Here is a 25,881-nt window from a genome sequence, read left to right as displayed (position 1 = left end):
GCTACGTGGCTCTGCTGCTCCAGCCCACCCCAAGTGTTCCACTCAAACAGCTCAGGCCAGTCTACACCGAAACTTGTACTATGAGGAAGAAACTGTCCCAAAACTTCGTGTGCTTATTACACTGCTCTTAAATAGTCTCATAAAACCCAATGCCAAACTTTTTGTGATGATACGTTTGATATTAATATGGACTACAAAGGGGCTGTGCCTCACTATAACTGAGTAAATAAAGGACTCCACAGAGCACAGCAGTCCTGGTTCCAAAGCTGAGGCCTGGGGCATCACTGATGCTTAGCACATGCTCTAGGGGGAGCCCTGGGATTGCCCATACGCGGGTACATGGTTTAACATGAGGACGTGGGTGCCACTCTGCAGAACCAAGCTACAAAATGGCCTTACTCCAGGCAAAAAAAGGGTATTCCATAAATTCCCTTAAAATACTTCTGGGGTTTTAATGATAACAATAAAAATTGGCCACGTGCATATTTCCAGATTCATTTACAACCCTCTCCTATCAACTTGGTTCTCTGCTTAACATTTGTGAAGTAAATTCTATTTTTCCAAGTTTTAGTAAGGGAAAATGCACAGACTATAAATTCACCTCTTTTACAACAGGTTTACAATTATTTTTAGTAAATTTTCAGATTTACGCAAACATTGCTATAATCCAGGGGTACAATATCCATCATAAGTGCATCTGCTGACTATCTCTGTCTCACCTTGGCTCTGGGAAACTGTTGGTCTGCTTTCTGTCTCCATAAATTTGCCTTTTCTGGACATTTCCTATAAATGGATTCATACAATATGCAGCCTTTTGCATCTGGCTTATTATAGAGTGAATTATACTTGAAAATATGTCACAGTAGCTAGGTAAAGGGCCCAATGGAGAAAAGTCCTTTTAGAAAACTCTTCATCAAAGGAATATTTTCATTTTTTCATAGGGGAAGATAACAAACCTAGACAGCATATGAAAAAGCAGAGACATCACTTTGCTGACAAAGGTCTGTATAGTCAAAGCTATGTTTTTTTCCAGTAGTCATGTACAGATTCAACTGGATGTGAGAGCTGGACCATACAGAAGGCTGTGTGCCAAAGAATTAATGCTTTTGAACTGTGGTATTGGAGAAGACTCTTGAGAGTCCCTTGGAGAGCAAGGAAATCAAACCAGTAAATCTAAAGGAAATCAACCCTGAATATTCATTGAAAGGACTGATGCTAAAGCTCCAATATTTTGGCCACCTGATGTGAAGATCTGACTCACTGGAAAAGATCCTGATGCTGGGGAAGATTGAAAGCAGGAGGAGAAGGCGGCCACAGAGGACGAGATGATTGGATGCCATCACTGACACAATGCACATGAATTTGAGCAAACTATGGGAGAGAATGGAGGACAGAGGAACCTGGTGTGCTGCAGTCCATGGGGTCAGAGAGCTTGACAGGACTTAGCAACAACAAAAACAACAAAAGTGAGGTGAGCAGGAGCAGTGAGAGTGAGAAGCTAGCAATGGCTGGTGCTGAAGTGTTGGAACCTCAGAAGCAAAAGCTCGGCCCTGACACTCTGTCCCTGGGTCTAGTTTCTCCCAAATACACACCTGGAACATGATCCTATGCTTCTGTTTTCAAGGTCAAACTGGATTCTTTGAAACTCAAGAGTTTGGAAGCTCGGTGCTGGTATGTTGCCAACAGCTGTCTTAAAGTGGAGCGACCACAGGCGTGGAAAGAAGATTCCCTGGTCCTCAGACCAGACTGTGGCTCCAATTATGTACTCTCTCAGCACCTTGGACTGCTGTGCTCCTTATCACTATTTGCAAATACACATTTGTGTTACTACCAGTTTCCTGCATTAACCTCTGAGCTCCCTGAAGACATGAACCATATCTGGATCTGCTCCCCACTGTACCCCTGGCATCGAGCACCCCCAGACTTAGCACATGGTGAGCACATCATAAATACCTATACTGAACTAATCATTTAACTAAAGGGCAAGGTCGGGTTGGGCATGATGTTTTGGAAATAAGGACTGGCAGTCAGGAGTGATAGATGAATTCTTCGCCTAGAATTAAATTTGGAAAGATTTTTTAAGAAGGAAAAAAATACAACCTTGAATTTGTACAACGGCTAAAATGTCTAGATATGTCAGAATAGGAAGCCAGCAAGGGGTTCAAACACAAGTCATCCCGATACCTCTATAGACCCTTACATAAACCAGACCAGCTACACGTAGGCAGTTCAATCACAGTCCCCAGGGCTGCACAAGGGTGACAGGGACCCGGCTCTCTTTTTCTAAAAGGAACACAGCAGCAGAGCCTGCTGCCTGGGGTGGAGGGCAGAGCTGGCCGAGGCAGACCCCACCTTTATCCCCTGCTGGGCCTGCACAGAGAACATTTCAAAGCCCCGGGGGCCTTGCCTCCGGGCGGCTACCTCATACCTGGGTCAGTGTTGACAACAGCTTTGCTCTGAATGAGCGGAGAAGGGGAGAAGCCAATCTCCGACAGCCAAGGCCTGAGATCCACATAAGCGTCTGCGAGTTGCTGGATCACGTGGAGGAAGAACTCGGACACCTCCTCGCCCTTGCTCTGTACCAGGTCCAGAATTCTGCGGACCTAGCGGGGCGCAAGCAGGAGGGTAAGGGCCAGTGCTAGGGTTGTCCACCCCGCAGAGGGGCCCACATGCAGGCCTCTGAGCTCTTATAGCCTCGAGCTTGACTGTCCACCCAGCCAGTGTGAGATGCTACAGCCTGAAGGCCCAGGATTTGTGAAATGGACCTCCTGAGCAAGAAACAAACTGCATGGCTCTAGGAAAACAGAGGCTTCCACGAACCTAAAAATAAAAAGGTCAGACTCACAACTGGGGTCAGGCCCACCCCCGGAATTTCCTTTTCCCACCTCTTCTTTTCCCTCTTAACCTAACACTACTGCTCTCTGGGAATGAGAGCTGAGGGCAGAAAATCAGCCATTAGGCATAATGAGGTGGGTGCTGGGCCGCAGAGCAAACAGACAGCAGACCCCTGTGTAAGGTGTACCTTAAGGAAGCTTTCTGTCGTATTAAAAATTCAAGGGAGAAAATCACCACAGTGTTCTTTGTGCTTTTCTCAGAAACCTTCCTGGTCTTTTCTGAGCCCAACAGGTCAGAAAAGTGCTGCCGGTGGTTTAGTCACTAAGTCATGTCCGACTCTTGCGGCCCCATGGACTACAGCCCACCAGGCTCCTCTGTCCTCTGTCCATGGGATTTCCCAGGAAGAACACTGGAGTGGGTTGCCATTTCCTTCTCCAGGGGATCTTCTTGATCCAGAGATGGAACTGGGATCTCTTGCATTGCAGGAAGATTCTTTACCAACTGAGCCACCAGGGAAGCCCCAGCAGATCATGTTACAAATGAATTCTGTCACTCCTGTCCCCAAGAAGGAGGATTTGGCCCCTCCATTCTATTTTTCTGAACATGATGCAAAGTTAAAGTGAAACCAAGGGCTGTGAAGACTTCCCACAGTGAAGTGTAAGACAGTCTTTACTGTGGACCTGGGCTACAATGCAGCCATTCCTCAATCAGAAGTGAGGGCCATTCTCAGAGCAGTACCCAGCAGTGAGCAGCTCTCCAGGGTTTAAAAGGCACAGAAGAGGGTAGCATAGCTAGCATTTCATACTCACTTTCTTTCTAAAGAATTCACTAATTTAAAGTGAATTGGAAAATGAGTTGTTTGAGAACCAGTACACACAGCAAGGAGAATGGAGGGGATCAGAGGAGTTTGCTGTGTCATGATCACAGAAATGAAATATGTAATTTCTGTCCTGTAAATAATCACCCAATGTACTGAACTCTCAAAGCTCTTCACCCCGTCTGGCCACCACAGCTGGCCTCCCTGTCACTAGCACCTTGTCGGGCTGCGTGGGGCAGGCACACACGATCTCTGCATCTTCATTGGAGAAGTAGTCATTCTGCAACAAGTTGTCCAGCAGACACTGAGTGTTTCGGATGTGAGTGACCAGATGCTCCCGGTTGACTTTCAACAACTTGATGAAGGAGTGAGACTCTGATGGGACTATTTCCATCTTACTGCGGCCGTGCTTTTCCATGGTTAAAGAAGCAAGTGGCTGCTTTCCCCAAATTCATCTTTGGCTGCATGTGTCTTTCTGGCAGAAGGGCAATCAGGATCCAGGGCCAGCCTCTCAGTGCAGCGCCTGAAGAAACAAATGAAATCACCAACAAAGCCAAAGCCATGGGAAAGATTTCCCCACCCCACAATCCCCCACCTTTCTTTGGTCCTGGAATTTCTCTACTTAGAGCAGGAACAGCATATTAAAAAACAGAGACATTACTTTGCCAACAAAGGTCCATCTGGTCAAAGCTATGGTTTTTCCAGTAGTCATGTACGGATGTGAGAATTGGACCATAAAGAAGGCTGAGTACCAAAGAATTGATGCTTTTGAACTGTGGTATTGGAGAAGACTCTTGAGAGTCCCTTGGACTACAAGGAGATCAAAGCAGTCAATTCTAAAGGAAATCAATCCTGAATATTCACTGGAAAGACTGATGCTGAAGTTGAAGCTTCAATACTTTGGCCACCTGATGCAAAGAGCCAATTCACTGGGAAAGACCCTGACGCTGGGAATTATTGAGGGCAGGAGGACAAGGGGATGACAGAGGATGAGATGGTTGGATGGTATCATTGACTCAATGGATATGAGTTTGAGCAAACTCTGGGAGATAGTGAAAGACAGGGAAGCCTAGTGTGCTGTAGGCCATGGTGTCACAAAGAGATGGACATGACTGAGCAACTGAACAAAAGCAGGAAGGAGTCATGCTTAAGATATTGATCTGAGATGTATTACAGTAAAAAAATCATAATTTAGTTGTGTCTGCTTGTGGGTTACATCAGTGGGGTAGATGACCAGAGGTAGACAATGCTTTTGTTTAGCAAAACTTCTTAATTATTACTGCTTTTTAAAAAGTGTGCCTCCATGGAACTCTATTCAATGTTATGTGCCAACCTGGATGGGAGAGGGGTTTGGGGGAGAACGGGTGCATATATACATGCATGGCTGAATCCCTTCACTGTTCACCCGAAACTACCACAACATTGTTAATCAGCTATACCCCAATACAAAATAAAAAGTTTAAAGTTTGGGAGGAAAAAATGTATGTCTCAATCCTAGACTGGAATAAGGATGCAAATGTATGTTTTCCAAATTAGCTAACAGGGATAAGTTTCTACACGCTCTGTGAGGGGACAGGGCCCAGAATTTGGAGCCGAGGAGTTGTGGGAGAGAGCAAAATGCCCTGAGGAGAGAGCGATCTGGGATGAGGCATTCACGGTAGTCATGGCTCTCCTGCGGTAGTCAGAGCCCAGGAACCTGGCAACAGCAGCATGTCCATCATCACTGCCTGATCTGGGTTGTGTGTAGTCCTCTCCACAGCCCTGCCCCAGCTCTCCTTATATCTCCAGCCAAACCGGTTACATATAAGCACCTGAGGGAATGAAGGAGTGGCAATGGCCATGCTGGAGTGAAGTGGGACAGAATGAGGGCGACAAAGAGAGGTAATGTGGAATTCCAAGCAGTGGATGACCAGGAGACACCATCTCCCTGGAAATCCTCAAAAACCTCATATAGGTGCTGAACTTCCTGTCTTGGTAGGGCCCAAGCTCTTTTCTTTGGGTATTAAGAAAATACTTTGGGTTTATCTGTGCAACCCCAGAATTGTACTGATTGCTTTTTTTTTCCCCCTCCAGAATAAGATCTCTCAGCCACTTAATTTTCCAATCATCCTGTGGATATAAAATGGATCACACTCTTGAAAGCAGAAAGACCTTGAACTAGTCTTTCCTCTAAACCCCACATATCCCAGAGAGATAAATTTAAATATTTTTTTGTTGACCTTAAAGAAAAAAACTCATAAGAGTTCCAAACATGTATGTTTCACAAGCCCACCTCTGTTAACATTCAGGTCTCATGGTTCACACATTTTCCCCCCACAACTAGTCTCCTGCTCTTTGACACATTTTTTTCCTTGCATTTTTGCATTTTATTGTCCTTTACCTTCAAGTTGTGAAATGCAAGCCTTCCAGAGATTCTCAACGGGACTCCACACAATACCCTTCCCTTTTTTAACCTGACTGAGCAAAACACAGTACATTCTAACTTTCTAAACAAGAAAAGCAAGAGATTCTTATCAAAAGGAATTTGAAGGAACAAAAATGAGTGATTAGTTACTATTCCACTAAAAGTATGCTGACTGATTAGACTCTAATTCAGCTTTTTCTATTGTTATCAATTCTATGACTCACTTAAGGATCCAAAGTTTTAGAAAATTAGTTCCCTTAAGGATACCAGTTGATGATGTTAAATGTATATTTAAACTAGTGGTTGAAAGTGAAAGTGTAGTAGCTCAGGGTCTGACTCTTTGAGACCCCATGGAATGTAGCCTATCAGGCTCCTCCGTCCATGGGATTTTTCCAGGCAAGAGTGCTGGAGTGGATTGCCATTTCCTTCGCCAGGGGATCTTCCCGACCCAGGAATCGAACCCCGGTCTCCCACATTGCAGGCAGATGCTTTATTGTCTGAGCCACCAGGGAAGCCCAAACTAGTGGTTAGTAATACCTTTTTAAGTTTCTGGCATGTGTTCTTTGAAGTAAGTGAGAATACTGTAAAACAACATTCTATCCTTAAATCTTCAATTTCCAATTTCTTTCTGGAATCTGCAAAGTCAAAAAAAAAAAGAGAGAGAAAGAAAGGTTTCTTTGAAAACCCTCTTGTGCTGCATGGTGCACAAATAAATGAATAAAATTGGAGAAAGTAATTTTTAATACAGGACTCTAGGATCTCAGAGTACTCTTCATTACCTTCTTCCTTTGGGATACTATTTTCCAAATCTTAGACATTCAGGCACGACAGTCACATTTTTTGGCCATAATTGAGTCTCAAAAGCAAAGTATGTACTTAACTTTTTCCTTTAAATTGACTTTATTTTACAACTCTAGCGGACTAATTTTAAAGGAAACTTTATATTACCATTATAACCAAAACACTCACTTACAATAAATAAAAAAGCAACACAAAAATAAATTCACTAAAGAATAAAACCGTGCTATTGAATTCCAGCTTAACAATGTTGCCCAGAAAGGCTCTTGGTCTGAGGCTTGTTTTCTCTTAGAAGCATTTGAGAGGTGTTAAAGACACAGTCGCACAAGAATGATACTTTCTCCTTGAGATCATGGTAAATCAGAGAGCTGGAAAGAGAGCTGCCTTGTCACTTGGTGAATCAGGGTCTTTTCACACCATTGAAAGATTGAAGGTAGGAGGAGAAGGGGACGACAGAGGATGAGATAGCTGGATGGCATCAACTGACTCAATGGACATGAGTTTGAGTAAACTCCAGGAGCTGGCGATGGACAGGGAGGCCTAGCGTGCTGCAGTCCATGGGGTTGCAAAGAGCTGGACATGACTGAGCAACTGAACTGAGCTCCATTCTTCTCAAGGCTTGGAATGGGTGTTACACAAGGGCCTTCATTCCTTCGCTCCCAGTCCTCATACATCTTCACTGTGGGTCTCATTTCACTCCTGGCTTCTAACTCTTCCAAGCCTGTGATTCCCACAAAACCACTGACGTGCCTTCCCAGCCCTTCCCCAGAGTATCACCCATAGCCATCACTACCTCTTACTGCCTAAGGCGGAAACTTAAGGAAAACCTGATTTATGGCCACCTAAGCAAAGCAACAAGTTACACGTCAGCCAGCTGGCAAGGAGACTAGCTTGAAATTTAACCAGATTTGCAAAGATCTCTCAACTCAGCAGGAATTTAACAAGGTGTGGATGGTGAAAGAGGAAACAAAGAAATCTGATCCTGCCCTATTAGAATCCAAGGGTAGACCAAATCTAAATCATGGAACACTCCAGAGAAATGCAGTTCATGGACATTTGGTTACGAGAAATTCTGATGCCAGAAGATTGTGAACCGGCTTTTCAGATTAGAGTTTTCTCAGAAAGTCAGTGAGGTGGGGGTTAAAGAAGTAAGGTCACTATAATCCTATAAACTCAGAAACAAAGTAACTACAGGACCTAGTGGTTTAGCCTGAATTCCTTTCAACAATTAGATTCAATTTTCATGCTTGAAAAGATCAGAAAGTAAGACACAAAAATGGTTTTAATAGTATGGTGAGGCAAGAACTCTCATACCAGGAATGTAAATTGATGTAAACCTTCTGGAAACACATTTGAAATACATATCAAGAGCCTGTGATATGTTTCAGTTTAGAAACTTCTTATTCTAGCTCTCAGCCTTCTAAAAAGGTTCAGAGGTTCTGACAGTTTTGTGGGTGTTTTTTTAAAACAGGGGGCTTCCACTGCCAGTTCTGATAGCGTAGCTTGCTGTTCCCACAGAGGCCAGCTACAGGTGAATGGATGAGCAGATTGGGGTGCTACATACAGTAGTGTATTATTGAAAAATAAATATGAATGAAATATTGATATGACATGAATGAGTATCAGAGATGTTATGCTGAGAGAAACAAGACTCAAAAGAGTACGGAGTGTATGATTTCATTCATATGATTCTAGAAATCTGAACTAGAAATCAGAGCAGTGGTTTCCTGGGTAGGGGAAATAGAAGTGAGAAATTGAATGCAAAGAGGAATAAGAGAAATTCCTGGGGTGATAGAAGTGTTCTTTATCTTGCAGTGCCACAAATTCATGTATATCTGACTGACAGGTGTCAATCTTTTTGCCTTTTCATACTGTTCATGGGGGGGCAAGAATACTGAAGTGGTTTGCTATTCCCTTCTCCAGCAGACCATGTTTTGTCCGGCCCTGACTAGGAGGGACATGCCCTTCAGCTGCTCCACGTAGCTGGAGGACATGCCTGGTGCTCTGGTTGTCCCATTGATGGTCTTTGTTGAGGGTGAAAAACCATCATTGGCCATTGGGTGGCAGTCAATGTGCCAGCTGGGGGCTAGAGAAGTAAAATGGATGAGAATGGGCAAATTTAATTCAAATGACCATTATATCTGCTACTGTGGGCAAGAATCCCTTGGAATGGAGTAGCCCTCACAGTCAACAGAAGAGTCTTAAATACAGTACTTGGATGCAATCTCAAAAATGCCAGAATGATCTCAGTTCATTTCCAAGGCAAACCATTTGGTATCACAGTAATATAATCTATGCCCCAACCACTGATGCCAAGAAGCTAAAGTTGAACGGTTCTATGAAGACCTACAAGACCTTTCAGAATTAACACCAAAAGAATATGTCCTTTCATCATAGGAGACTGGAATGCAAAAGTAGGAAGTCAAGAGATACCTGGAGTAACAGCCAAGTTTGGCCTTGGAGTACAAAATGAACAAGGCAAAGGCTAAGAAAGTTGTGCCAAGAGAACACACTGGTCATAGAAAACACTCTCTTCTGACAACACAAGAGATGACTCTACACATGGACAACACCAGATGGTCAATACGGAAATCAGATTGATTACATCCTTTGTAGCTGAAGATGGAGAAACTCTATACAGTCAGCAAAAACAAGTCCAGGAGCTGACTGTGGCTCAGATCATCAGCTTCTTATTGCAAAATTCAGGCTCAAATTGAAGAAAGTTGGGCAAACCACCGGACCATTCAGGTATGACCTAAATCAAATCCCTCATGATTATAAAGTGGAGGTGATGAACAGATTCAAGGGACTAGATCTGGTAGACAGAGTGCCTGAAAAACTATGGATGGAGGTTTGTAACACTGTACAGGAGGTGGTGACCAAAACCATCCCAAAGGAAAAGAAATGCAAGAAGGCAAAAGTGGCTGTTTGAGGATCCCATACAAATAGCTGAGAAAAGAAGAGAAGCAAAAGGCAAAGGAGAAAAGGAAAGATATACCCAAATGAATGCAGAGTCCCAGAAAAGAGCAAGGAGAGACAGGAAAGCCTTCTTCAGTGAAAAATGCAAAGAAATAGACAAAAACAATAGAATGGGAAAGACTAGAACTCTCTTCAAGAGAATCGGAGATACCAAGGGAACATTTCATGCAAAGATGGGCTCAATAAAGGACAGAAACGGCAATGACATAACAGAAGCAGAAGATATTAAGAAGAAGCGGCAAGAATACACAGTTCAGTTCAGTCGCTCAGTTGTGTCTGACTCTGCGACCCCAAGGACCACAGCACGCCAGGCCTCCCTGTCCATCACCAACTCCCAGAGTCCACCCAAACTCATGTCCATTGAGTTGGTGATACCATCCAACCATCTCATCCTCTGTCGTCCCCTTCTCCTCCTGCCCTCAATCTTTCCCAGGATCAGGGTCTTTTCAAATGAGCGGTTCTTCACATCAAGTGGCCAAAGTATTGGAGTTTCAGCTTCAACATCAGTCCTTCCAATGAACATTCAGGACTGATCTCCTTTAGGATGGACTGGTTGGATCTCCTTGCAGTCCAAGGGACTCTCAAAAGTCTTCTCCAATACCGCAGTTCAAAAGCATCAATTCTTTGGTGCTCAGCTTTCTTTATAGTCCAACTCTCACATCCATAAATGACCACTGGAAAAACCATAGCCTTGACTAGACAGACCTTTGTTAACAAAGTAATGTCTCTGCTTTTTAATATGCTGTCTAGGTTGGTCCTCGGAGAAGGCAATGGCACCCTACTCCAGTACTCTTGCCTGGAAAATCCCATGGATGGAGGAGTCTGGTAGGCTGCAGTCCACGGGGTCGCTAAGAGTTGGACATGATTGAGCGACTTCACTTTCATGCATTGGAGAAGGAAATGGCAACCCACTCCAGTGTTCTTCCCTGGAGAATCCCAGGGACGGGGGAGCCTGGTGGGCTGCTGTCTATGGGGTCGCACAGAGTCAGACATGACTGAAGTGACTTAGCAGCAGCAGCAGCAGCAAGTTGTTCCTAACTTTCCTTCCAAGGAGTAAGCATCTTTTAATTTCATGGCTGCAATCACAATCTGCAGTGATTTTGGAGCCCCCAAAAATAAAGTCAACCACTGTTTCCCCATCTATTTGCCATGAAGTGAATACATTCTATTTGCCAGAATACACAGAAGAACTGAAAAAAAGAGTCTTAATGACCCAGATAACCATGATGGTGTGTGGTCAGTCATCTACAGCCAGACATCCTGGAATGTGAAGTTAAGTGGACCTTAGGAAGCATTACTATGAACAAAACTAGTGGAGGTGATGAAATTCCAGCTGAGCTATTTAAAATCCTAAAAGATGATGCTGTGAAAGTGCTACACTCAATATGTCAGCAAATTTGGAAAACTCAGCAGTGGCCACAGGATTGGAAAAGGTCAGTTTTCATTCCAATCCCAAAGAAAGGCAATGCCAAAGAATTGTGCAAGAAACTACAGCACAGTTGCATTCATTTCACATGCTAGTAAGATTAGACTCAAAATCCTTCAAGCTAGGCTTCTGCAGTACATGAACTTAGAACTTCCAGATGTACAAGCTGGATTTATACAGGCAGGGGAACTAGAGATCAAATTGCCAACATCCACTGGATCAAAGAAAAAGCAAAGGAATCCCACCGCCCCCCCCCCCCCCGCCAAAAAAAACCCCATCTACTTCTGCTTCATTGACTATATTAAAGCCTTTGACTGTGTGGGTCACAACAAACTGTGGAAAATTCTTCGATAGATAGGAATACCAGATCACCTTATCTGCCTCCTGAGAAATCTGTATGCAGGTCAAGAAGCAAGTTAGAATTGGACATGAAACAATGGATTGGTTCAAAATTGGGAAAGGTGTACGTCAAGGGTGTATATTGTCACCCTGCTTATTTAATGCATATGTAGAGTACACCATGCAAAATGCTGGGCTGGATGAGGCTCAAGATTGCCAGGAGAAATATCAATAACCTCAGATATAAAGATGACACCACCCTAATAGCAGAAAGTGAAGAGGAACTCAAGAGCCTCTTGATGAAGGTGAAAGAGGAGAGTGAAAAAGCTGCCTTAAAACTCAACATTCAAAAAACTAAGATCATGGCATCTCGTCCCATCACTTCATGGCAAATAGATTGGGGAAAAATATGGAAACAGTGAAAGATTTCATTTTCTTGGGATCCAAAATCACTGTGGACAGTCACTGCAGCCACGAAATTAAAAGACACTTGCTTCTTGGAAGAAAAGCTATGACAAACCTAGACAGAGTATTAAAAAGCCAAGACATTACTTTGCCAACAAAGGTTCATATAGTCAAAGCTATGGTGTTTCCAGTAGTCATGTATGGATGTGAGAGTTGGACCATAAATAAGGCTGAGCACCAAAGAATTGATGCTTTTGAACTTCGGTGTAAGATAAGACTCTTGAGAGTCCCTTAGACTGCAAGATCAAACCAATCAATCCTAAAGGCAATCAGTCCTGAATGTTCATTGGAAGGACTGATGCTGAAGCTGAAACTTCAATACTTTGACCACCTGATGGGAAGAAATGACTCATTGGAGAAGACCCTGATAATGGAAAAGACTGAAGGCAGGAGGAAAAGGGGAGGACAGAGGATGAGATGGTTGGATGGCAACACCGACTCGATGGTCTTGAGTTTGAGTAACTCTGGGTGATAGTGAAGGACAAGGGAGCCTGTGGTGCTGCAGTCCATGGGGTTGCAAAAAATCAGACATGACTTAGCAACTGAACAACAGCACATATATATGAATGTATGTATCACTATGCATAGATGTGTATTTATATGCATATTTCACATATGTGTTGGAGTAGAAAATGGCAACCCACTCCAGTGGGTAGGTTGGAAAATTTCATGGACAGAAGAGCCTGGCAGGCTACAGTCCATGGGATTGCAAAGAGTCAGACATGACTAAGCATGCACACACATCACATGTGTATGCATATGCAACATGTGTGTATTATATTATGCATGCACACATATATACATATATACCATTAATATCATTAGTATTAGTCACTCAGTTATGTCCAACTCTTTGTGACCCCATGGGCTGTAGCCCGTCAGGCCCCTGTGTCCATGGATTTCTCCAGGCAAGAGTACTGGAGTGGATTGCCATTCCCTTCTCCAGGGGATACCCAGGGATTATATATGCACATATGATTTGTCAAAAGTCTACCTGTACACTTAAAATCTGTGAATGTTACCGTATGAAATAATACTTCACTGAAGTTTATTTTCTTTAAAGTCAAAATATATTTCCAGATAAATAAAAACTGAAAGAGCTTGTGGCCAGTGTAGCTCAGTAGCCAGTACTGAATAGCTTTTTAGGTAAAAGAAAAATGATTTTAAACTCAAACAAAATGAGAGTAACAGAAAATTTTAATACGTGGTTAAATATAAATGTGTATTGACTGAACAAAACAATCCTATCTTCTGGGGTTTAAAATATATGTAGAATTAACATTTAAACAAGGGAAACGCTGTAAGATGGCTGAGTGGGAAAGACCCTGAACTTGCCTCCTCTTACAGGCACACAAAATCACAACCATGTGCCGAACAACCATTGTTGAAAATGACTAGAAGCTACCAGAAAATTTCTTCTACAACTAGAGATATAAAGATGGAAGCACAGAGAGGTAGGCAGGAGGGGCAGAGTTGCCGTATAGTCAAGTCTCACATCCCCAGTGGGCGATCCACAAACAGAGAATAATTAGGACTGCATGGTTTTCCCAAAGGGGTGAGAGATCCGAGCCCCATGTCAGGGTCCCCAACCTGGGAGTCCTACACAGGAAGATGAGCCCCCGGGAACATCTAGCTTTGAAGGCCAGTGGGGCTTATTTTTGAGAGTCAAATAGGGCTGCAAGAAAGAGAGACCTCACTTTTAAAGGGCACATACAAAATCTCACATGCTCTAGAACCCAGGGCAGAAGCAGTGACCTGAATGGCGCCTTGGTCAAACCTACCTGCTATTCCTGGAGAGTCTCCCGGAGTGGCAGAAGGCAATTATAGCTCGTACTGGGAACACAGACACTGGTAACAGCCATTCTGGGGGGCTCTTTTACCCCATGGACATGGATGCTGGCAAGCGTCATTCTGGAATCCTCCCTTTAGCTTATCAGCACCAGGCCCCAGCCCCACATGGGGCTATAGGCACTGAGTGGTTTGCAGGGACCAGTGCCATGACAGCTCAGGCCAAGCAACTAACTAGGTATGGACACAGCCCCACCTACCAGCAGAGAGGCTGCTCTAACACCCTTAGATCCACAACTGTCTCTGGACACAGCCCTGCCCAGCAGAGGGCCCAGAATCCAGCTTCATGCACCAGTACACAGGCAGTAGAACCAAGACCATCAGGGGCGTCCAGCCAGAGACCCTGGGACCCAGCTCTACTCAGAGTGGTCTGGAACCAGCCCCAGAATCCCCAAGGCACCAGCCCCACCCACCAGTAAGCCTGCTCTAGCCTTTCATCCAGCTCCACCCACCAGTAGGCAGACATGAGTCACAAGAAAACTACAGTCCTGCCATCTCCAGTCCTGGTCCACTCACTAGCTGTCCAGATCCTGCCCTGGGCCAGTTGGGCCCAGGACCTGCCCACTAGCAGGCCAATACAAGATTCAAGACATCCCAGACCTTGCAGTCAACTGTGTCAGGAACTGGCCCCACCCACCAGTGATCCGATACCTGCTCTGGGACTCTTCAACCTTGAAACCAGACTCCAGGGCACAGCTCTGCTCACTAGTGGATGAGCAATGGCCCCTGAGGTCTCCTGGATCCTAACTCCACCCATCAGGACCCCAGCACAAGTATAGACCCCTGGGGGTTCTGCAGCCAGCTGCCTCATGAACCAGTCCCGCCAATGAGTCGCTAGCAGCCTCTGCACAAGGCACGAACTGGCAACCAAAGAAACCAGGGGTCAACCAAGCTCACTAGACTACCCACATAGCGCACCACAACAGAAAGACCCATACATCCCTCATGGGGGAACCCCTAGAGCATATAACCCTGGTGGTGAAAGGGAAGTATCCTGGGACACAAAGGATGCCTATGAAAAGCATCTTCTTCAAGGTTGGGAAATGTAAACAACCCATCAGACACATAAAAATTAAAAAAGCAACTTAGACAAAATGAGGCAACAGAAGAACATGTTCCAAATTAAGAAACAAGATAAAACCCCAGAAAAAGAACTAAGTAGACAATCTACCTGAGAGTTCAACGTAGTGATCATAAGATGATCAAAGAACTTGGAAGAATCAATGCACAGAACAAGAATTTAGGAGTTTTTAACAAACAGAAAATATAAAAAATAATCAAAATGGCATGAAAAACGCAATAACTAAAATGAAATATACACTAGAAGAACCAACAATAGACTAAAGGATACAGAGGACTGGATCAATGAGCCAGAAGATAGTAGCAGAAATCACTGATGCTTAACATAAAGAAGAAAAAAGTATGAAAAGAATGAAGACCTCTGGGAAAACATCAAACACACTAATATTTGCACTGTAGGGGTCCCAGAAGGAGAAGAAAGAGAAAATAAGGCTGAAAACAGAATTGAAGGCATACTGACTGAAAACTTCCCTAACTTGGGAAAGGAAACAGACATCCAGGTCCAGGAAGTGCAAAGAATCCCAAACAGAATCAACCCAAAGGAAAAACACCAACATACCTTATAATTAAAATGGCAAAACGTTGATGATAAAGAGAGAATATTAAGAGCAGCAATGGAAAAAGCAACACATGTATATGGGAACTCCCATAAGGCTATCAGCTGCAGGTCAGAAGGGAATGGCACAACACATTTAAAATGAGGGGGAAAAACTTGCAACCAAGAATACTCTACCCAGAAAGTAATCAGGACAAGCCCTGTGCTGCTGGAAGGAAGCTTTGAAAGAGGAAAGTTTCCTGCACCATAGGAAGACCCTTCGCTGGTGGGGAGCTCTACAGGGACAGAAAGGGAGCCTCAGAGCCTTGAAGGAGAGTGCAGCAGCCAGCGGGCAGCAGCTGGAGCAGAGGGAGAACTGTACGGATGATCAGGGCCTCTGCCGTGAGTTCCTCAGTTTGAGACATGCATCTACTGGGGTGGGTGGGAGCTGGGTGCGTTCCTCAGGCTGAGACATGTGTCTTTCGGGGTGGGAGGGAGCTGGGTGCTGGAACTTGGGCTTCAGAGATCAGAACCAGGAAGAGGATTGGGGTAGGCTGTGTGTAAACAGCCTGGGCTGGGGCTGGATCTACTGAGCCTATGTGCCGGGGTCCAGCCCCGGCTGATCCAGGGTATTCGAAGCAGGGACGGCGTCGGTGAGGATCAGGATACAATAGCTTCAATTAGATATTAATTAAAGATGTAAAGAGTAATAGAATGAGGATAGCTCAGTAGGAAAATTCAGTGGAGAAAAGAGGCTGAGTAGCTTGGTTTACGTGGGAGACCAATAAAACTTCAAGACAAGAAGCCTGCACCACTTACGTAGGCCGCAGGCGTCCTTCCGTTCTCCTGAAGGAGAGGAGACACTGAGGCCTCCCTGGTGGGATCTTAGAAGCCCAGGCATAATTAGTAAGCATGGCGGGTTCTGCGCTCCAGATGGAGACTCAGCCAGAGTGAGAGAGAGAGCAACATGGGGAGACCAGTATTTCGAGAAACTGATCCCAATTCTTTATTTTCCATGGTCTACTTTTATACACTGAGATGTTATGCAAAAGTCACACGGGGTCAGCAGTCCTGACTTTTATCAAAGTCAGGTGCTTCATACAAATGTATACAGAGGTCTTAGGGGTGTTACATCATCTTCTGGCCAGGGGGCCTGCTGACAATTTATGACCCTCTCCTTGTGACAGCGGTCAGTCAACCAGGACACTTATTTCTCCAGGGGTGATTATTCTTAAAACAGACGCCACCCAAATAAAGTTACATTCCTATAGGGTGAGGGTGTAGTGGGTTTTAGTTAAGGAAAGAATTTACTTAGCCTAAGGTCTAACGTGATTAATATCAAAGGTTAATACTTATTTCTTCTATATATTCATTAATGTGTGTAAGGGCAGGGGATATGGAGACTTAGCAACAAACATTGGCTCAACAAATGAAAAACCCTTCACCAATACAATTTCTAATCAGCCCACTATACTTACACTAATAATTTTCTAACTTCTCTAAAGAACCTGTTTTAAGAAGGTTTAAGCATCTCATGCCTCTCACGGTTGGGAGGCTGTGAGCAATCACATGTGGCCAGACAAGCCTGTCAGGCAGGCTAGAGAACCTTCAGAGGAGTTTGTAGGTTAAAACACTCTTGTCACGCCCAGGAGTTTTTATTAACTGGAGCTCTAAGTTAACTCCTTCTCCGAAAGAGGTGGTGGGGGAGAGCCCCCCGTAAAATCAGAGGTGTAGGTGGGAGCACAAAGTAGTAAAGTAGGCAGGCTCTGGTTATGGGGGTAGATGCTCGAGGATTTCCAGGGGGACTCCTGAGGCTCGATCCCGCCTTTGCGTAAGTCGAGCCTCCTTCCTCATGACCTTTGCCATGGGCGGAGTGCCTCACTCTGGCCCCCAAAACCTATGGCTGGGGGTGTACACAGAGGAAGCCTGGGCCATCCTAAAAGCTAGTTGCCACTGTCTGGAAAGTGTGCAGTGGGAGGGGAGGGAGCTGAATTGTAGCCTTTTTTCCTGTGCATGAGCTCACAGGTGACAGGACGGTGACTTCCCAGGCTCTAGGAGCAGTCATGAGCTATCACCACTCCAGGAGTGGTCAGAACCACCACTGGACACCAGGCATGGTTGCAAGCTGCTACCATCCACCTTCACAGATTCCAGGAGTGGAGAATCCCAGGGACGGGGGAGCCTGGTGGGCTGCCGTCTATGGGGTCGCACAGAGTCAGACACGACTGAAGTGACTTAGCAACTTAGCAAGAATAGCTGCTGCTCCCATCACATTCTCTGGGGGCACACCTGAGCCACCACTGCTGCCAAGAACCCCCAAACAAAGCACTAGACACCACATCTGCACACCCTCTACCAAGGGGATAATACACACACACTAAGAAAATAGATGACAGGCACCCATACTAAAACACAACCCTCGCACCAAATATATTAAACCCACACAAGTTACACAGGGATGTCTCCACATAGAAACAGTCCTCCCAGATCGCAGTAGATAATTGTTTCTCCTAAACTCACAGAGTAAGAGAAATAAAAGCAAAATGAAGAAGCAAAGGAATCCAGGTAGAAAACCAAGAGCATTCCCCTGAAAGGACAAACAATAAAGCAGGCCTCTTCAGTCTAACAGACACTGATTTCAAAAAGGAGACAATGAAAATATGAAGGAATTAAGAAAGGCTATCAACAACAATGCAGAGTACTGTAACAAGGGACTAGTAACCATGAAGAGGAACCAAGAAAAATTACATAAATCAACTGCAGGGAATTCCCCTGGTGGTCCAGTGGTTAGGGTTTGGCCTAGTTCAGTTCCTGGTTGGGGAACTGAGATCCCACAAGCCACAGAGTGTGATCAAAAAAGAATAAGGAAAACTCATTTGCAGAGATGAAAGCTGCATAGGGACAATGAATAGCACATTGAATAATGCAGAAAGATAAGTAAGTGACCTGGAAGATAGAATAATGGAAATCACTCTATCAGGACAGCAGACAGAAAGCCAAATGAAAGAAAAAAAAATCTATATAAGAGACTATGGGATAATGTAAAGCATGCCAATCTATGCATGATAGGGATTCCAGAAGGGAAAGAAAGAGAAAAGGGGGTCAAAAATGTATTTGAAAAATTATGGCTGAAAACTTCCCAGTCCTAAAGAAGGAAACAGATATCCAGGTACAGGAAGCACAAAGGGTCCCCAACAAGATAAACAGGCTTACACCAAGACATAATAAAAAGGGACAAAATTAAAGAGAGGATTCTAAAGGCAGCAAAAGAAAAACAAAGTTAATTACAAGAGAACCCCCAATAAGGCTAACGGATGATTTTTCTACAGAAGCAATTGCAGGCCAGAAAGGAGTGGCAAAATACATTCAAAGTTCCAAAGGGGAAAAATCTGCAACCTAGGATACTCTACCCAGCAAGATTATAATTTAGAATATAAGAAAAGATAAAGAGTTTCTCGAATAAGCAAAAACTAAAAAAGTACAGCAATACTAAACCTATCCTAAAGGAAATATTGAAAGATATTCTCTAAATAGAAAAGAATCTATAATAGAAAAGAAAAAATCACAAATGGAAAATAAATCACTTAAACCAGATTAATACATTTTCTGTGAAAGTGATGACAACCACAATGAACAGCAAAAGGATGAACATGAAGATGTAAAAGAGGACCTCAAAATCATAAAATGTGGGGGCAGAAAGTCAGAAAATGTAGATCCCCCCCCACCAAGAATGTGTCTGAGCCTATATGACTACAAATCTAAGGCAAGTAGATATAGGAAGTGGTTAACACATTTAACAAACAGGTTAATCACATATCAAAAACACATAATAGATCCACAAAAACTAAAAAGAAGAGAACATAAGTATAATACAAGAGAAAATCAAACTACAAAAGGATAAACAAAAACAGAAAGGGACAAAGAAGAAATATAAAATCAATGGGAAAATAAGGTTTAAGATGCAAATACATACATATCTATCAATAATTACCTTAAATGTCAGTGGACTAAATGTTCTAATCAAAAGACATTTAGAGTGGTAGACTGGAAATAAAAGAAAAACAAGAGTCTACAGTATGCTGCCTACAAGAGATCCATTTTAGGGCAAAGGATACATATAGACTGAAACTGAAGAGGTGGAAAAAGATAGTTTGTTAAAAAGAATACATTTGAATCAGTTCTAATGAGGTGGATGAAACTGGAGCCTATTATACAGAGTGAAGTAAGCCAGAAGGAAAAACACCAATACAGTATACTAACGCATATATATGGAATTTAGAAAGATGGTAACAATAACCCTGTGTACGAGACAGCAAAAGAGACACTGATGTATAGAACAGTCTTATGGACTCTGTGGGAGAGGGAGAGGGTGGGAAGATTTGGGAGAATGGCATTGAAACATGTAAAATATCATGTATGAAACGAGATGCCAGTCCAGGTTCGATGCACGATACTGGATGCTTGGGGCTAGAGCACTGGGACGACCCAGAGGGATGGTATGGAGAGGGAGGAGGGAGGAGGGTTCAGGATAGGGAACACATGTATACCTGTGGTGGCTTCATTTTGATATTTGGCAAAACTAATACAATTATGTAAAGTTTAAAAATAAAATAAAATTAAAAAAAAAAAAGAAAATGACAACAAAGTAGGGATTGCAATATTCGTGAGACAAAATAGACCTTAAAACAAAGACTATAAAGAAAGATAAAGGACATTATAAAGTAATAAAAGATAAATACAAGAAGAGAATTTTGTACTCATCAACATATACACACCTAATATAGGAGCAGCCAAATACATAAAACCATGCTAAAACATAGAGTGAGAAATTGATAGGAATACAGTAGTAACAAGAGGCTTACGTCCATGGACAGATCTTCCAGCCAGATAATCGATAAGGCAACAGAGATCCTAAATGATACAATAGAACAATTAGACCTAATTGATGTTTTCAGGACATTACATTCAAAAAATAGAATACACGTTCTTTTCAAGTGCACACAGAACATCTCTAGGACTGACCACATACAAGGGCCTGAAACAAGCCTCAAAAGTTTTAAGAGTACAGAAATTATTCCAAACACCTTTTCTAACCACAATGAAACTAAAAATTAACTGCAGAAAGAGAAAAAATTACATGGAGACTAAACAACATGGTACTTAAAAAAAAAAATCAATGAGTCAACATGAAATTTAAGTGGTAACTAAAATACACCTTGAGACAAATGACAATGAAAACACAACCATACAAAATCTATGGGATGCAGCATACGTAGTTCTTAGAGGGAAGTTCATAGTGATACAGGCCTTTCTCAAAAAACAAGAAAAATCTCAAATAAACCACCTCAATATGCCAGCAAATTTGGAAAACTCAGCAGTGGCCACAGGACTGGAAAAGGTCAGTTTTCATTCCAATCCCAAAGAAAGGCAATGCCAAAGAATGCTCAAACTACCACACAATTGCACTCATCTCACACGCTAGGAAAGTAGTGCTCAAAATTCTCCAAGCCAGGCTTCAGCAATACCTGAACCGTGAACTTCCTGATGTTCAAACTGGTTTTAGAAAAGGCAGAGGAACCAGAGATCAAATTGCCAACATCTGCTGGATCATGGAAAAAGCAAGAGAGTTCCAGAAAAACATCTACTTCTGCTGTATTGACTATGCCAAAGCCTTTGACTGTGTGGACCACAATAAACTGTGGAAAATTCTGAAAGAGATGGGAATACCAGACCTCCTGACCTGCCTCTTGAGAAACCTATATGTAGGTCAGGAAGCAACAGTTAGAACTGGTAATGGAACAACAGACTGGTTCCAAATAGGAAAAGGAGTCCGTCAAGGCTATATATTGTCACCCTGCTTATTTAACTTCTATGCAGAGTACATCATGAGAAACACTGGACTGGGAAGCACAAGCTGGAATCAAGATTGCTGGGAGAAATATCAATAACCTCAGATATGCAGATGACACCACCCTTATGGCAGAAAGTGAAGAGGAACTCAAAAGCTTCTTGATGAAAGTGAAAGTGGAGAGTGAAAAAGTTGGCTTAAAGCTCAACATTCAGAAAATGAAGATCATGGCATCCGGTCCCATCACTTCATGGGAAATAGATGGGGAAACAGTGGAAACAGTGTCAGACTTTATTTTTTGGGGCTCCAAAATCACTGCAGATGGTGATTGCAGCCATGAAATTAAAAGACGCTTACTCCTTGGAAGGAAAGTTATGACCAACCTAGATAGCATATTCAAAAGCAGAGACATTACTTTGCCAACAAAGGTCCATCTAGTCAAGGCTATGGTTTTTCCAGTGGTCACGTATGGATGTGAGAGTTGGACTGTGAAGAAAACTGAGTGCCGAAGAATTGATGCTTTTGAACTGTGATGTTGGAGAAGACTCTTGAGAGTCCCTTGGACTGCAAGGAGATCCAACCAGTCCATTCTGAAGGAGATCAGCCCTGGGATTTCTTTGGAAGGAATGATGCTAAAGCTGAAACTCCAGTACTTTGGCCACCTCATGCGAAGAGTTGACTCATTGGAAAAGACTCTGATGCTGGGAGGGATTGGGGGCAGGAGGAGAAGGGGACGACAGAGGATGAGATGGCTGGATGGCATCACTGACTTGATGGATGTGAATCTGAGTGAACTCTGGGAGTTGGTGATGGACAGGGAGGCCTGGCGTGCTGCGATTCATGGGGTCGCAAAGAGTCAAACATGACTGAGCGACTGAACTGAATTGAAGCTACCACATAAAAGATTTAGGAAAAGAAGAACAAATTCTAAAGTCAGCAGAAAGAAGGAAATAATAAGAACAGAGAGGAAATAAAATAGAGATTAAAAAAACCAAGAGCTGTTTCTTTGAAAAGTGAAAGTGAAGTCGCTCAGTCGTGTCCGACTCTTTGCGACCCCATAGACTGGGGCCTACCAGGCTCCTCTGTCCATGGGATTTTCCAGGCAATAGTACTGGAGTGGATTTCCATTTCCTTCTCCATGGGATCTTCCCAACCCAGGGCTCGAACCCGGGTCTCCCACATTGTAAACAGACGCTTTACCGTCTGAGCCATCTGGCAAAGCTTACCAAAAAGAAAAGAGAAAGAACTGAAATAAACAAATTAAGAAATAAAAAAGACATAATAACTGATATACAGAAATACAAAAAGCCATAAAGGAATACTATGAGCAATTATATGCTAACAAATCTGACAACTTAGAAGAAATGGACAAGTTTCTAGAAACATGCAGCCCACCAAAACTGAATCCAGAAGAAATAGATAATTTGAAGAAACCAATTACCAGAAGTGAAATAGAATCTGTAATTTAAAAATTCCCTATGAAGTCCAGGACCAGATGGCTTCACAGATGAATTCTACCAAATATAAGAAGAACTTGTACCAATCTTTCTCAAACTCTTCCAAAAAACTGAAGAGGAGGGACACTCCTAAGGACACTCAGTGAAGCCACTATCACTCTGATACCAAAACCAGACAAAGAACCCAGAAAAACAGAAAATTACAGGCCAATATCTTTGAAGAATACAGATGCAAACATTTTCAATAAAATATTGGGAAACAAAATCCAACAACATATAAAAAGGATCATACTCCATGACCAAGTGGGATTCATTCCAGGTTCACAATGATGGTTCAATATATGCAAAATCAATATGATACACCACATAAACAAAAGACAAAAAAACATATGCTCATCTCAATAGATGCTGAAAAAGCATTTGGTGAAATCCACTATCCATTCATGATAAAAACTCAAAGTGAGTATTAGTTCAGTTCAGTCGCTCAGTCGTGTCCGACTCTTTGCAACCCCATGGACTGCACCAAGCCAGGCCTCCCTGGCCATCACCAATTCCCGGAGCTTGCTCAAACTCATGTCAATTGAGTTGGTGATGCCATCCAACCATCTCATCCTCTGTCATCCCCAAAGTGGGTACAGAGAGAACGGATCTCAAGCTAGTAAAAGTTATTTATGACAAACCCACAGCCAATATAATACTCAATGGTGAAGAGCTGAAAACTTTCCTGCTAAAATCTGGAACAAGACAGTTCAGTTCAGTTGCTCAGTCGTGTCCAACTCTTCGTGACCCCATGAACCCCAGCACACCAGGCCTCCCTGTCCAACACCAACTCCTGGAGTTTACCGAAACTCATGTCCATTGAGTCAGTGATGCCATCCAACCATCTCATCCTCTGTCATCCCCTTCTCCTCCTCCCCTAAACGTTTCCCAGTATCAGGGTCTTTTCAAATGAGTCAGTTCTTCACTTCAGGTGGCCAAAGTATTGGAGTTTCAGCTTCAACATCAGTCCTTCCAATGACATTCAGGACTGATTACCCTTAGGATGGACTGGTTGGACCTCCTTGCAGTCCAAGGGGCTCTCAAGAGTCTTCTCCAACACCACAGTTCAAAAGCATCAATTCTTCAGCGCTCAGCTTTCTTCACAGTCCAACTCTCACATCCATACATGACCACTGGAAAAACCATAGCCTTGACTAGACAGACCTTTGTTTGCAAAGTAATGTCTCTGCTTTTGAATATGCTGTCTGGGTTGGTCATAACTTTCCTTCCAAGGAGTAAGTGTCTTTTAATTTCATGGCTGCAGTCACCATCTGCAGTGATTTTAGAGCCCCAAAACATAAAGTCAGCTACTGTTTCCACTGTTTCCCCATCTATTTCCCATGAAGTGATGGGACCGGACGCCATGATCTTAGTTTTCTGAATGTTGAGTTTTAAGCCAACTTTTTCACTCTCCACTTTCACTTTTATCAAGAGCCTCTTTAGTTCTTCTTCACTTTCTGCCATAAGGGTGATGTCATCTGCATATCTGAGGTTATTGATATTTCTCCTGGAAATCTTGATTCCAGCTTGTGCTTCTTCCAGCCCAGCGTTTCTCATGATGTACTCTGCATATAACTTAAATAAGCAGGGTGACAATATACAGCCTTGACATACTCCTTTTCCTATTTGGCACCAGTCTGTTGTTCCATGTCCAGTTCTAACTGTTGCTTCCTGACCTACATATAGGTTTCTCAAGAGGCAGGTCAGGAGGTCTGGTATTCCCATCTCTTTCAGAATTTTCCACAGTTTATTGTGATCCACACAGTCAAAGGCTTTGGCATAGTCAATACAGCAGAAGTAGATGTTTTTCTGGAACTCTCTTGCTTTTTCCATGATCCAGCAGATGTTGGCAATTTGATCTCTGGTTCCTCTGCCTTTTCTAAAACCAGTTTGAACATCAGGAAGTTCACGGTTCAGGTATTGCTGAAGCCTGGCTTGGAGAATTTTGAGCACTACTTTCCTAGCGTGTGAGATGAGTGCAATTGTGTGGTAGTTTGAGCATTCTTTGGCATTGCCTTTCTTTGGGATTGGAATGAAAACTGACCTTTTCCAGTCCTGTGGCCACTGCTGAGTTTTCCAAATTTGCTGGCATATTGAGTGCAGCACTTTCACAGCATCATCTTTTAGGATTTGAAATAGCTCAACTGGAATTCCATCACCTCCACTAGCTTTGTTTGTAGTGATGCTTCCTAAGACCCACTTGACTACACATTCCAAGATGTCTGGCTCTAGGTGAGTGATCACACCATCATGATTATCTGGGTCGTGAAGCTCTTTTTTGTACAGTTCTTCTGTGTATTCTTGCCACCTCTTCTTAATATCTTCTGCTTCTGTTAGGTCCATACCATTTCTGTCCTTTATTGAGCCCATCTTTGCATGAAATGTTCCCTTGGTATCTCTAATTTTCTTGAAGAGATCGCTAGTCTTTCCCATTCTATTGTTTTCCTCTATTTCTTTGCATTGATCACTGAGGAAGGCTTTATCTCTCCTTACTATTCTCTGGAACTCCACATTCAAATGGATATATCTTTCCTTTTCTCCTTAGCTTTTCGCTTCCCTTCTTTTCACAGCTATTTGTAAGGCTCCTCAGACAGCCATTTTGCTTTTTTGCATTTCTTTTTCTTGGGGATGGTCTTGATCCCTGTCTCCTGTACAATGACACTCCAGCATTCTTGCCAGGATAATCCCATGGACAGAGGAGCTTGGCAGGCTACAGTCCACGGGGTTGCAAAGAGTCAGACACAATTGAATGTGTAATCACCATATAGAAATAAAAATTTTAAATGAAGTACAGACCTAAATGTAAGACCAAGAACCATACATCTCCTAGGAGAAAACATAGATGGAATACTCTTAGACGTAAATCATAGCAATTTTTTTTCGATCTGTCCCCTAAAGCAAAGGAAATAAAAGCAGAAATAAACAAATGGGACACACTTAAGCTTAAGCGCTTTTGCACAGCAAAGGAAACCATCAACAAAACAAAAAGACAGTCTACTGAATTGGGGGAA

At 43.1% G+C, this 25,881-nt stretch overlaps 1 protein-coding gene across 4 annotated transcripts in view; it reads right to left on the bottom strand.

Annotated features, from left to right (window-relative positions):
* Nucleotides 1-25,881, bottom strand: part of NOD1 (nucleotide binding oligomerization domain containing 1) — an 89,416-nt gene that overhangs the window by 32,441 nt on the left and 31,094 nt on the right. For 2 of the 4 annotated variants that reach the window (XM_005205508.5, XM_010804308.4), the window contains exons 2-4: nucleotides 6,594-6,691; nucleotides 3,870-4,175; nucleotides 2,429-2,603 (exon numbers count right to left, since the gene is read on the bottom strand). In XM_005205508.5, the coding sequence (XP_005205565.2) occupies nucleotides 2,429-2,603; nucleotides 3,870-4,070 (376 nt within the window). In that variant the 5' untranslated portion in view covers nucleotides 4,071-4,175; nucleotides 6,594-6,691. 4 annotated transcript variants of the gene reach the window in all.

Source organism: Bos taurus, chromosome 4, assembly GCF_002263795.3.
Source record: "Bos taurus isolate L1 Dominette 01449 registration number 42190680 breed Hereford chromosome 4, ARS-UCD2.0, whole genome shotgun sequence".
Classification (NCBI taxonomy): domain Eukaryota; kingdom Metazoa; phylum Chordata; class Mammalia; order Artiodactyla; family Bovidae; genus Bos; species Bos taurus.
This window is presented reverse-complemented; position numbering and strand designations above follow the sequence as displayed.